The 12,926-nt window shown below is 35.9% G+C and overlaps 1 protein-coding gene and 2 pseudogenes across 1 annotated transcript; 1 reads left to right on the forward strand and 2 right to left on the reverse strand.

Annotated features, from left to right (window-relative positions):
- Positions 1 to 3,054: 3,054 nt before the first annotated feature.
- On the reverse strand, positions 3,055 to 4,989 carry LOC117239806 (cuticle protein 19.8-like). Its single transcript, XM_033505637.1, has 4 exons — positions 4,679 to 4,989; positions 4,167 to 4,362; positions 3,591 to 3,862; positions 3,055 to 3,451 (listed from the first exon to the last, which is right to left on the reverse strand). Exons 1-4 carry the CDS (start codon positions 4,778 to 4,780, stop codon positions 3,251 to 3,253), a joined length of 771 nt encoding a protein of 256 aa, XP_033361528.1. The 5' UTR covers positions 4,781 to 4,989; the 3' UTR covers positions 3,055 to 3,250.
- A 1,867-nt stretch (positions 4,990 to 6,856) lies between these two features.
- On the reverse strand, positions 6,857 to 8,202 carry LOC117239804 (annotated as a pseudogene).
- Positions 8,203 to 10,856: 2,654 nt separating this feature from the next.
- LOC117239808 lies at positions 10,857 to 11,398 on the forward strand (annotated as a pseudogene).
- Positions 11,399 to 12,926: the final 1,528 nt, after the last annotated feature.

Here is a 12,926-nt window from a genome sequence, read left to right on the forward strand (position 1 = left end):
TTTCTCTGTATTTCATATAGTTTTGGTATCGTCTTACCTAATCTAATTCCACTCATATGCCATTATTTTCTTTCTATTTACATCTTGTTTCTTCGTTTTTCGTTCCCTTTGGTACAAATTATAGCGAATATAAAATTATAAAATTATAGAATATAAACTATATCGCTTATTTTGTATTCGTATTATTTTGTATCACATTATCCATTAAAACATTAGCCTAATAACTATACTAATAACCATTTGAGTGCAGATTGGCAGCAGAACGTAACAGACTATGCACAGCATAATCAGAAGGCGGAAAGGCAGCACAGAAAGGCAGCAGATCCTGCGCAAATTCAGCTGTCATTTAAATAAGACCATTAAATTACTCTTATTATTATTATTATTATTATTATTGTAGATAAATAAATAATTTTCATAATACTTTTCTTATTATTAATAAATATATATTTATTATTTTATAGCATACATTTATGTATTAAAACATAAATTAACGTTAAGCACCCAATGCCTCAATTTCCAATTTCACAAATACAGTATACAGTCCGTTTTAAATGTATACGCGCGAATATTTCTCCAAGTATCAGAAATGCGATAAAATGTTTCCGATGAAAGTTGTTTGACTTCACGAGGGGAACTTAATAAGATATTTCCATTTCTTGCTACGTTCTTTTTAAAGAGATTTCAATGCCAATGGATCATTTGGTTCAATAGTACTGCATATTTTTTTCTATTCCTTTCCTACGTTCGAAAAATGTACGAGCTTGTGTTGAAAAATGATTAATTTAAAAAATATTGCAGCTTTAATCTCCTACAGGTTATCGTATGAATAGACAAAGAAAGACAACGCGCGGTCTTTATGTTTACGTTTCCGCTGCCGTAAGATGACCAAAATACTGACGCGTGCGCTACACGCCACACGAACTCACCAAGCAACATACAGACAGAATTCACTGAAGTAGTATCGATGGTAGGTCGGGTTATTTTTCTTGTTTTTCTTTTCTTTTTTTTTTTTTTTTTGTTTGCGAAAATCTTGAGAATTAGGGCTGAGCGCTGGTTACACGCGCATACAGGGGAAAATTGTTCAAAATATCCAATATTGTCCAACATATCCAAAGATCATTGAAATCGGAGAGGAATTAGCTTTTCTACGAGTTCAATATACAAATATCAATTATTCGTTCGTCTACTATATTTATAATTAACTTGTTATTACTTAACACAAACGTCGTCGGTCGCCGGATTGAAAGTGCAAACCCAACCCTCAAATGCGATACATTGATGATATTCGTTTTTAAATAAATTATAATTTATAATAGACATTCTTTGCAGCCTCGCAAATGCACGTTGTACACGGGGCCTTTCAGCTCGTCCCCCCCCCCCGTTTGTAGACAGAAGATAGAGTAAGGTAACGAATACTGACGTATACGCTGGCGTAGACGCATAACTGTAGGCAAAACTACACTGTAATGGTACCGGCAGCTTTTCGCCAATATCTCAGAGACTAAGGCCGAGCGACGATATTATTGAAAAATATGTTGTAATTGAACAACTCTACTTTGAATGAAACTGAGGAAAAGATAAAGATCACTTAGAGTATCGTTTATGAGAGAAAACGACGACTTGCGATCAGTTGAAACAAGAATTCGAAACTCTCACAGAAAATCACTTATCTGATTTTAGAATAAAGAAGAAAATTATAGAGAAACAAAATAAAATAGAAGGTGATTCATTTATATCCATCAAAGTAGATTCATTGAAATAATTTAGAGCCTTTTCTATAATGAAAAACAAGGCGTTTCTTCCCTGCTCCCTATTACCTATTACTATTTTTTTATTAATATTTATTAATTACTATTACTTATTTTACTATTACATCGTATGTAGATATATTGACAAAAAACTTGCTTTTGCTACAATTTCCTTACATTAATTTATATGTGACGCTAATAACGTTGTAGTTCTCGCGCCAATGCAATATGTCGAAAATAGTGGTACTGTATGAGATGCTTTGCGATGTTTAAATTTTGCTCGCAATACTTCCAAAGAGCCGCTATCGAGTTGTAGAAATATTTATTTATAGTTTTGAAGTATATATAACAGTACGATATACAATTTTACGCGCTTGAGATGAAAATATTAATCCGGGATGAAGGAGACGATCGTAAATTGGTTCTTCTGTTCATTTTTTCAATACAAGTTTCGTTTATCTTTGGACAATACCAATGGGCAATAAACATTTTGCTTTCTTCCGTTTTTTTTTTTCTTTTTCTACTGCTTATCAAACTCACTTGAAATGAATCCAAAAGCAATCTCTCGCAAGGCTTCACAAGGTTATTATAAATTTAAACCATACTGCTCGTTTGCTAAATAATATATTTATTTTGTATGCGATATTGTATCCAGTAACGGTACCTCTTTAAAACGGAAGGACTTAGGATAGAAACGCAAACGCCGTTTTAATTATGTCTAAATCTTGAAATCTAATTATCTAGTATATACTTTTCATCTTTGGAGATTTATAAGTGGGACGATTAATAGTTATAGTAAAAAGTACAAAGGTTTGCCTCGTATTCCGCTCAGTTCCTTTCTTTCGTCAACGAGGCTCGTGATCTGTCTGTTCGTGTCACAGAATGGATGTAAATAAATATTTTTATCCTTTCGACTTCGCTCTTTAAACAAGTCAAAGTGTTCCATAAAAATCACTACTAGTATTTAATGACTTGGTTACGAAATCTTGAACGGAACCAAGAAAGAAAAGAAAAGAAAAGAAAAGAAAAGAAAAGAAAAAAAAAAGAAAAAGACCGTTCGTCATAAATGCAGGATGGCAGATTAACCGTATAGTAGCTATTTCTATATCGTTATAGTGATAGAGATGTTGGAATGAAAATTCTAAATCATTAGACCGATGCTCTTAAATAAGGTTTTCTCTTCGACGTAAAACAGCAAGATATGGATTTTGTAAATATTATAAATTTGGGATGTGTTTACCAGTAATTGATAATAAGGAAAAAGAAAAAAAAGATGGATAACAATGAGTGGAGATGACAAATAGAAATGCATCAAGGTCGCTGCATGCCATCAGTAACATTTTCAAGTACACGTGGTTAGATATCCAACGTTTTCAAAGCAAAAAAATGTTCGAAATTCGCATTCGAACAAAGTGAAGCAAAACTGAGGAGACGGAGATAAAATGTCATGTCGAATCGAATGGAGCCGAGCCGAGTTGCGTTGCATCCCGTTGCGGTATTTAATGAACTTTAACGATGCCTCCGGTACCATAAGCACCCGCAAGAAGCGACTGTGTACCGTAGAGAGAACCTCCTGGTCTTAGACCAAGACCTACGCCAAGACCTAATAAACCCGCGTTCGCGGTGAGTACGTTTGTGGCAGCTACCGTCGGACCTGCTAACAACGGTTGTCTCAATATGGGGGCACCTAACAGCGTAGCCTGCAAAATAAACGCATAATCTTAACTTAACGAGTCGTATAATCGGTATAATATAGGGCAGTGTAGGGAGTATACTGAATTTAACGTAAGTAGGCAGGGGTTCAGGTTAAAGGAAAAAGAGAGATTGCACGGAACGAACCTGTGGACGAACGGCTATAGCGGGCGCGGCTGCAGTAATAACCGATGTTGGTCGTGTCAGCAAGGGAGATGAGACAACAGGCCGCGCGGCTGGGGCTGCAGCGACCGCTGTCTTGACCGTGATGCTAGGATCTTTTTGAACAACAGCGTTGAAACCGTTGACAGGATCGGCAGCATACGAGACCACTCGACGCGAACCATCTGGCTCTATTAAGCTATAACTACCTTGAACCACATCGCCATTACGAGTTTCCTCTTGCGCTTTGTTGTCACCTTTTATAAATTTTATTAATTTAATTTATTATTTAATTTATTATCAATTTATTCACGAGATACTAGCGTATCCCTATACTTTGCTTTTCTTATTTATGTCTACAATGATATAGTATCGCGATCTCTTTTACAAAATCTCTTATTCTCTATTGAGCTAATTCACGAACGAAGAAGAAAGTAAAATTTTCAAGATTATTGTATCCTATTTCCTTTTCGTTGTTTATCTTTTTCGATATTTTATATACTTGACATGGTATCTAACGACTGACTTCGAATCAGCTTTCACGATAAGGCAAATAAATACCCGTAAGACCATCGGCTACGCTGTAACTGAAGCTATATTGCGGATTTGGATCAAAATTTTCGGTTCTGACGACAGCAGCCGCAGCTTGTGGAAGTGCTGCTGCCACTGTGGCCCCAGTGGGAGCAATTATTCCTGCGCTCGGCCCGATTATTCCCGCATGAACGACAGTTAGGACCGTAGCCAAATATCCAATGATCTGTATATGAAAAACAAATTGATCAAACAATGTTCTTGCATGTATACACAAATCTGTATGAGGTCTAAGATCTTTTTCACCAGAGGCGATTCGTGTATCGCGATACCGATGTAACATTTTTCATTATGGAAGCGTTCACGCGATGGTTCTATAACGAACAATAATATATAGTCTTTGTTTGTCGTAAACGCGCGCACGTCTCCAAGAGATAAACTGAAATCTGAATGAGAAACAAGACTAAAATGCCAACTTTTTATCTACATATATCGCAGTGTACATATTAGATTGATTTAAAAAGAAACAAAAAAACGATTACCTTACAATCCATGATGATGAAAAAGTCAACGACGTTCTGAGACCTCTGTAATAACTGGATACCGTAGCTTTTCGCTAGCGAGGATTTTATACTCTTTGCCATCGGTAGACCCCGCCCTCAACTTTTCTTCGCAGGCACTTTACCCCACTGCGTCGAACTTACTCTTCAGTGAATGTAATAGATCAAGTTGTCTTTGTCATAGTTGAGAGTAAAGTTGCTCCTTCCTATGAACTTTTCAATCAAACATCTAATTAAACGTTTACGATCAACTCGTTCACTCTGTATGTTTCGATTTATTTTTCTATATTAAAACATGTTCTACAAAATGCTTCTACGCTCGCAACGAAGCACGATTGAATCACTTATGCGACATTTTATTTAAAATTAATTTTTATTTGGATATGTGTAGAAACAAGTGCTTACATAGTGCGAGTATGGCTATTGAAAGCCTGAAAGTTTTCTCGAACCATTGTTATGCATCAACCGTAATTGTTATTACGTATGTATATATTGTGCAGTCTATCTTATTTTAAAAGAGTAAATTTCGCAAATATCCATGGATCAGTTGTACGTGGACCTTATCTTATGATCTTATGACGTAACGAATTTGATAAAAATAGGAATTATCATATTCGATATCGTTATTCGTTTCTTCCTATTTTAAAAAATCAATTTTTGTACCTATAATATGTATCTATATCTACGTCAACGGCGTGTAGATGGTAACTTATGATGTAATTTGAATTTGATCAAAAAATTACGATATTTGATATTAATCGAGCCGTTGAGCATCGATTAGAAGACTCGGTGAGAATTATAGTTTCTAATAAAATATCAGATTATATTGTCCTAATTATGGTAAGATGACTGGATAACTAGATTATCGAAGAAGAAATACAATACATTCGGCATACTTTGTAAGCACAAGATCACACTGGTTAGTTGATACTAATGTGAGCTAATAATTGATATCGTTGCGACATTGAGCTACGAAATCTTGAAGTCGTGGTAAGCGGTGATCGCAGAGGAGATGGATTGCGTAGACAGTATACTGCTCACGCGTTTCGTTCATATGGGTCACGTAACTCTAGGAGTGCTTCAAGGAGCTGTGTGACATCGAGCTCTCAATTTGCGTAACTGTATAGCATCTATCTCGATCTAATCTGCTACGTATATATTGATTCATCTATAATATGTATAAGTACGATATACAAGTACGACCAATAATAGTTCGATACACGTTGCATAGGTCTGTGCGCGCACGCACACACACACTTAGTCGTGTGTTATACGTGCATTTGAACGAGTGCAAATAACGCCACCGACGAGATATAGATCCTCGTTTGTGGTAACGCGTTCCTTCGGTTACCAACAGAGTGGTTCAAGAGCGATAAACTGTTTTTTGGTCAATCAGAAGTAGGGATTTTCTCTGGTAGATGTGGGTATAGAAGAGCATCAGCTACTTCGTTTTACTTACATTCAGCCACATTCTGAGGACCCTCTGATTCTCTTACCATGTTCATATCACATGCGACATCATCGATTCGATGGCTTCGAACAATGGTTTGAATTAAAACTAAAGTCTCGCACGAAATTACAAATAAAGTATAGAGCAAGCTATTCTATAAAATTTGTGTATACTTGTTGAAAATACTTCGGAAGGCGTAACTTCGTTATACACTATCAAAAAGAGAAAAAGCCAATCCAGAATTTCAGAAATCGCAATGATGAACCCTACGGTTTAATAACGTTTAATCGTAACGGTTTCGTGAGTTTTCCAATTATATAAAAGTATATTGTTTGCTACACAATTTGTAATTGGATCACATGCAATTAGTAATTGTGTCTACAACGAATACTAATGTTTGTGCAGGTTTCATCATTTGCGTCTTCTGGCACATGAAAATATACCCGAATCACCTGCTATGCATTCTTCTTTCGCAAAATGTTCTTACGAATCTTTGATCGTTATGCGGAGAGCAGGCAAACGGCGAAAGGGAGCTTTAGAAAAAACATCAACGCGGTAAACTAAAGACCGATATTAAAATATAGATTAGGGAAAGGAATGAAAAAGAAAGAAAGAGCAGAAAATGGGATATTATGTAAAACATGAGACGTTGTACGTTTTGCTTTATATGCTTGAATTATAATTTCATTTAATAACAATTATTGCCTAGTAATTATAATTTATTAGTGTACTGCTATCGAAGAAAGGGACGGCAGAGAGAAAGGACAACGATTTCGATCGTTTGTTAGGAAATGTTCGATTCGCCTTAGAGTACAGGAAAACCTACGATATCGTCCGCGGCGGTAAAATGGCTAACAACATGAGAATCGGTTGAATCATTCGTAAGAATTTCAATTGCCATAAGTCGGTAAATGCAGCAACAGTAAGAATGTTGGTCACCCAGGGTGCGTCCATCAAAGGATACAGCCTAAGAAGAAGAAAGTATCGTCTTTTAATCGTATCGTATTAATTCTGTACGTGTTGTTGATACGTGTGCGAGTGCTGTTGATATTTGTATTAAGATCATTCTGTACGATGTGTAGCAAAAAAAAAATGGCATTCGCGAGACAAATTATGGCGAGAAATGTAGCAATATAAAAAATTACAGTCAAGTTCGTACCATCCTTTTCAGTGAAATTTGATCTGATAAGAGATGATTTTGGAAATAACGAAGTCAGTTCTACGACACAAGCTAAAATTGTTGGTAGTAACGAACTTCCTCAGGTTCAACTGGCGTACGTTAAAAATTTCTTTCTTTCTCGTTGCTGATTCGCTCTAGTCGGTAATGTTAAACGAAGTCGTGTAATAAAAGGCTAAGGATATAGTAAGAAACATCAGTACCAAACCCAGAATGATATAAACATTAGAATGTATGGAAACACGAGACAGCACGCACGTGCCAATGGCGATCAAGATTCTATTCAAGATAATTTACGTCATGTTATACCATAACACGGCTTTGTGATAAGCTCGTGCATCGATGGCTGGAACAGCGTAATAAACAAGTACTATCAAATAAGGGATAATGTAAATAATACTTGCAAGTATTACTATGTTAGCACGCGAAAAATTTAGGGAAGTGAACACGCTATCACACTGTTCAGTCACTTTACTGTTTTCACACGGTTTATCAGTCTTAATAAAAGAGATGTTGATATCGTCGCTCTTGTTCTTGTTCTTGCTCTTGTTGTTGCAATTCCTTCCAAACTCGAACAATTTGATCATTAGAAACGCAAACTTTAAAACAAAAGCATTTCATATTCACTCGCGCGTTAAGGTTTTCATGTCCTCGCTTATTTGCTATTTCCTTTTCCGATCTATCCTCTGTTCTAAACGTACCTGAAAAGTATTACATGACGCCGTCAACTTCCTTTCACTCGATACTTGTCGAAATTGCTCGAATGATCGACCTTGCAATAATCTAATTTTCGCACATACATATGTACACTGTACATGTATGTCAAACCAAATAAAATTACAAAGAGGGGAAAAACATAGTAGCGTATGTAGGAGAAGCGACTTAGTAGGAAACGGATTCCGGATGAGTAAACCGGATAAGTAAATTAATATTCATTGAATATTTACGCGTGTGCGTGTCAATCGAAAACATTGAAATGAACTGAGTAGATTCGCCTGAAATTATTATGTCAAGTTTAATCTCAGTCTGAGCGCAATAGCACATTCCAACATTCCCAACTGTCCCAATTCTCTCAAAATGTTATATACTCGTGTTTTTTAAATGAAACAAAGGTGAAAGTGCCATAATAGTTTGCACGCACTCCACGAATTGTTACAAAGCGTAAGAATGAAAATGCCTCCGATACAGGCCATACGACAGGTCGCGTGCCAGATACGTTACCGTTACCAAGCATATCGTGTAGAGTTATCGTCAACGTATTTTTGAAATTACAACGACTTTGATGATCGTTGATGCCATCGACGTTATCGAAGCGACATTTTCGTATAAACGCTCCGTTCGATACCGCATTATTATTTTGATGAGTACAGTGCACCAATACACAAGCGATATAAAGCAACGTTATCGCGATCCCTGACGTAAACATGTGTAGTTGATCAAATTTCAAATCTAATTCGATGTATATGTGTATCTACGAGATAGTGATTATTTCTACCGAGTTTATGGCACAATTTCGAATGTCTCTATGCTAGGCAAACGCGCACTAGTGACCGAGATCTTCTTTCTCATTTTCTTTCCTTTCCACTTTTCATGGTAATTCTCCATCAGTCGTTATATGTTAGTCGAGTTTCCTCACTCTATCTAGATCGTCTATCCCCGCTTATCGTTTCCCGATCTTCTGGCTTAGCTATTCGTCCTTCCCTCTCACCAGTGTATCACGACAATTATTTGTTTCCCAGAAAATGGAGAGTTCGTTATTTTAGCGTTTTGTGCGTTGCTTATAAGTCTTGTTGCTTTTAAGTCATACACGCACGCGCACACACACACACACACACACACACAAGTTGTTCGATACATTTGAATAACTTTCAAACGTAAGTCATAACTTAAAAATCGTAATTTGATCTAAATCGTTTACGTCGAGAGATGCCTTTTCGAAAATGAAAAAGTTCTTATTTAGTAGACGCTTTAGTCCGATTTTATTACCAATTCTATTACAATTTATTTACTCGTCTATCTATTCATCCATTGGTTAATCTCTCCATCTACCTACGTATGTATGAATCAAGAAAATTTGGCAGGTTGATGTAACGTAAGCTTTACGTGGATATGTTTACAATTAAGTGGATCGTTTCTAATATGGTATAATACGTATAATAGCTTTCGTCTTCTTCGAATCAATATCTTCGTAATCGTTGTAAGGAATCCAACAGATGGCAAAAGGTTGTTTAACTGGATATGTTTTCAACGAACAACTGACTTGAATGCATCGAAATCGATGAGAATTTACGAATAACAACGAACAAGCGAAGTACGCGATCAACGTTAAATCCGGATGTAATCGATAATATACCGATTATACAGGGTGGTTGGTAACTGGTGGTACAAGCGGAAAGGGGGTGATTCTACGCGAAAAAAGAAGTCGAAAATATAGAATAACATTTTTTTTTATTTTTTTCTTTTTTTTTTAAATTTTTCCATCGAGACAACGATCTACAGTGAGATCCGTTATGACGAGACGTGATAAAGTACAGGCGTACCGAGCGAAAATTCAAAGTCGATTTTCTCGAAAACAAAGTCTCAAACGAAAAATTTTTATTCTATATTTTCGACTTCTTTTTTCGCGTAGAATCACCCCCTTTCCGCTCGTACCACCAGTTACCAACCACCCTGTATAATTCGACAATAGACGTAACGTAATAATAAAATTAGAAAAGCGATCGATCGAAGATAAATTAATATATATAACATATGCAGAATCGTTACGTAATCATTTCTCGCTCACTGAAATTCCCCAACAAAGGAAAACCTCTTCCTGCACCATGCATGGACATGACCGCTATTAGCTACATCGCACTTACTATATATAATATATGTATACGATATTGAAACCGGTGAAGAAACAAAGAACAATTTCTGTAAAGAATTTCACCGGAAGTAGTGGCTGAAATGGTTTCAACTTGTAGCGATAACACGTGATAGGTACACGTCTACGTTTCAGGGCTCCGACAAAAGTTTCATTGTATTGGGTTGGCAACTAAATGATTGCGGATTTTGTCAATAGGTGGTATTGACAAAATCCGCAATCACTTATTTACCAATCCAATATTTGTACCTTTTAATTGGCATGCATAATACATATACTCCAACGCAACCATATGTATGTACTGATTGTACATATAGATATCATATATAACAAAATACTTACCTCTGTATTTTGCTTGATTAACTTTTAATAGTTTGATCATAACACATGATCCTCCCTTTTCGTTATGTCCGTCACATCAGTGATCCGTCTCGCTACATTGGTATCCTCTTTCAAACTTACAATACAGGCAATAGAAATCGTATAATTCTATGTAGACGAAAGGTTTGTTTGATTCGTTGCTTAGCAACTAATTGAATGCATAATAAGGGACATGTTGTTAATCGTCGAATTTCTCTTTTCAAAATTAAAACATTTTCTTGCACCCTCCTGTACCGGAACAGCCTAAGAATAAATATTGTCTTCTATTTAGTGATAAGTACGTTTTATGGATCGGTTGCCGAGAAATATTCATGCCTTCCATCCAAAAGATCCGGCTCATGGTACGCTAAATTATGATATTGGAGCTCTTAACAGACGTCAGAAATGCAATTTAAATTCAAGAAAATGTATCGAGAGAAAGAAAAATGAAATTTATTTGAGAACACATCCAGAAATCAAAGGATTCGTTTCGATTTTACTTAGGTAAACTAATTTCTTTCCAATTTTGTCACTTTTACGCAAAACCATGAAAATATATATACATATTAGAAAACGCAACAGCTTCGTCTCAACATTGCAATTTATTTTCCATACATATGTAGATACGTATTGCACTCACGATGCCCGATGAATGTTCATGAAAATATAGGTGACTTTTTCAATAGACCACGTCATCAGATAGTTGTAGATCTTCTAGAGTACTTTCTGCATACTGAACAACGATTCACGTTTGAAAACGAATGTCAAGCATTAACAGCCGTTCAAGTGGATGATACTGAAATTTGAAGTCATGACGAGCAATACGAATATCCTGCAAACTATAGATAACGTAACTTTTGTTTATTTTATATTTTGCCTTTTTTTATCGAAAAGAATTTTATTTGAGCCGTCGCTATATCCGGGAGCATCTGCTATCTATAAGATATCTTCTATCTATAAGAATACATTTACAAATCGAATCTTTTAGATAACCTACCAAATCGATCGTTAATCGTTCTAAAAAAAACATTGCTTTACATTGTATGCATTATTTTTCGACATCTCTGTGTTACAAGTATAATTAAATCAAATAATCGTCAAGTTGTTGAAAAACTACTTTATACATTATTAATTTGTCTGTTCCTATTACGTTTCTAACTCATCCAGTGTCGATTCGATTCTACGTATGTCTGATTGTGAATATCGATTTCAACTATTTTCAGGTTAATTAAATTGCTAACAACGATAGTTGGCACACAATATACTTTTGTGAAATTTCCGGTTATTTACAGGGAAGGGAAACTTGCGATTGCTATTAGCGTTCAATGAGTACTGACCAGTCAGTGAGTTTCCGGCATCGACGACTACATACTTACTTGAAATTACGCCGTTGATTAGCATTTCTCGATCATTAACCGTTCGTTATAAACTATTATTTTCTGTAACACTTGTAACAATTGCAACTTTCTACTTTGGTTGCAATTGTTCTTTGACATTGAAAATCTTATATGTAGCCGCGTTGCCTCATTATCGTTATATCTAAGCAGACTCGATCTTCGATCAGTCTGACCGAAATTTATGACCATCGTTTCTTTCATTACTTACAATTTCTACGTGTCGTCATTCTATGGCTAACCCGTAACTCTATTACAGTGCTCGATTGCGTAACTGCAAATTTTCGTTTATGTGTAATTGCATAAAAATAAAGCTCTAGGTATGCAGGCAGCGGATGTATGCTATTGACTGTGCAGTACTGTGCACTGTGCATGGTGCGTATGAGCGCGCGCGCGCGCATCTGCCATGTACATGTCATTCTGGGTACGCAACATACAATTATCGCGGAGGTTTATCTTATTTATCAAGGCTTATCGCATGTTGCACAACATATAGATGAACTAAACAATTATATAACGATGAAAAAGGTTATGGTCACATGCAATAGTAGATACACGCATGTCCACCACATTCGTTTATATAAATAAAATTTGATTAAAACTTGATAATCATATCTATGAGTTAGATATGAAGAAAATCTTTAAACATATGAAATGTGAAATTTTTACAATCATTTACAGTTATTTACGTAGAAATTATTAATAACGTTATTTGGGTATTTTCTTGGCCACACACTGTCACACCCATAATTTCGGTAAATAGGATAATTGGAAAGAAATTAATGGTTAGCTACTACAACCAAGCCAGAAAAAGTTTCGTTACTTATATCGATTACTGTAATAAGATTTCGAACAGAAACATTGAAGTACATAGTTACATATGTGTGTAAGGATGTACGTATGTTCTTGTATACGTTCGTGGTACATGTTTTGTTGCTGAGAAGCGTCAACTGGCGATGAGAACCAAGGGCCGAGAACGGCGA

This window comes from Bombus vosnesenskii, unplaced genomic scaffold, assembly GCF_011952255.1.
Source record: "Bombus vosnesenskii isolate JDL3184/JDL3185 unplaced genomic scaffold, Bvos_JDL3184-5_v1.1 scf7180000014233, whole genome shotgun sequence".
Taxonomy (NCBI): domain Eukaryota; kingdom Metazoa; phylum Arthropoda; class Insecta; order Hymenoptera; family Apidae; genus Bombus; species Bombus vosnesenskii.

What these genes read in the sequence shown, in the direction of transcription:
- LOC117239806 (XM_033505637.1), bottom strand. Translation starts at nt 4,780, where the DNA reads ATGGCAAAGAGTATAAAATCCTCGCTAGCGAAAAGCTACGGTATCCAG. An exon ending in TCATCATCATGGATTGTAAG is followed by an intron (nt 4,363 to 4,678) that starts GTAATCGTTTTT and finishes TTTCATATACAG; the next exon opens with ATCATTGGATATTTGGCTAC. An exon ending in CGTAGCCGATGGTCTTACGG is followed by an intron (nt 3,863 to 4,166) that starts GTATTTATTTGC and finishes AATTTATAAAAG; the next exon opens with GTGACAACAAAGCGCAAGAG.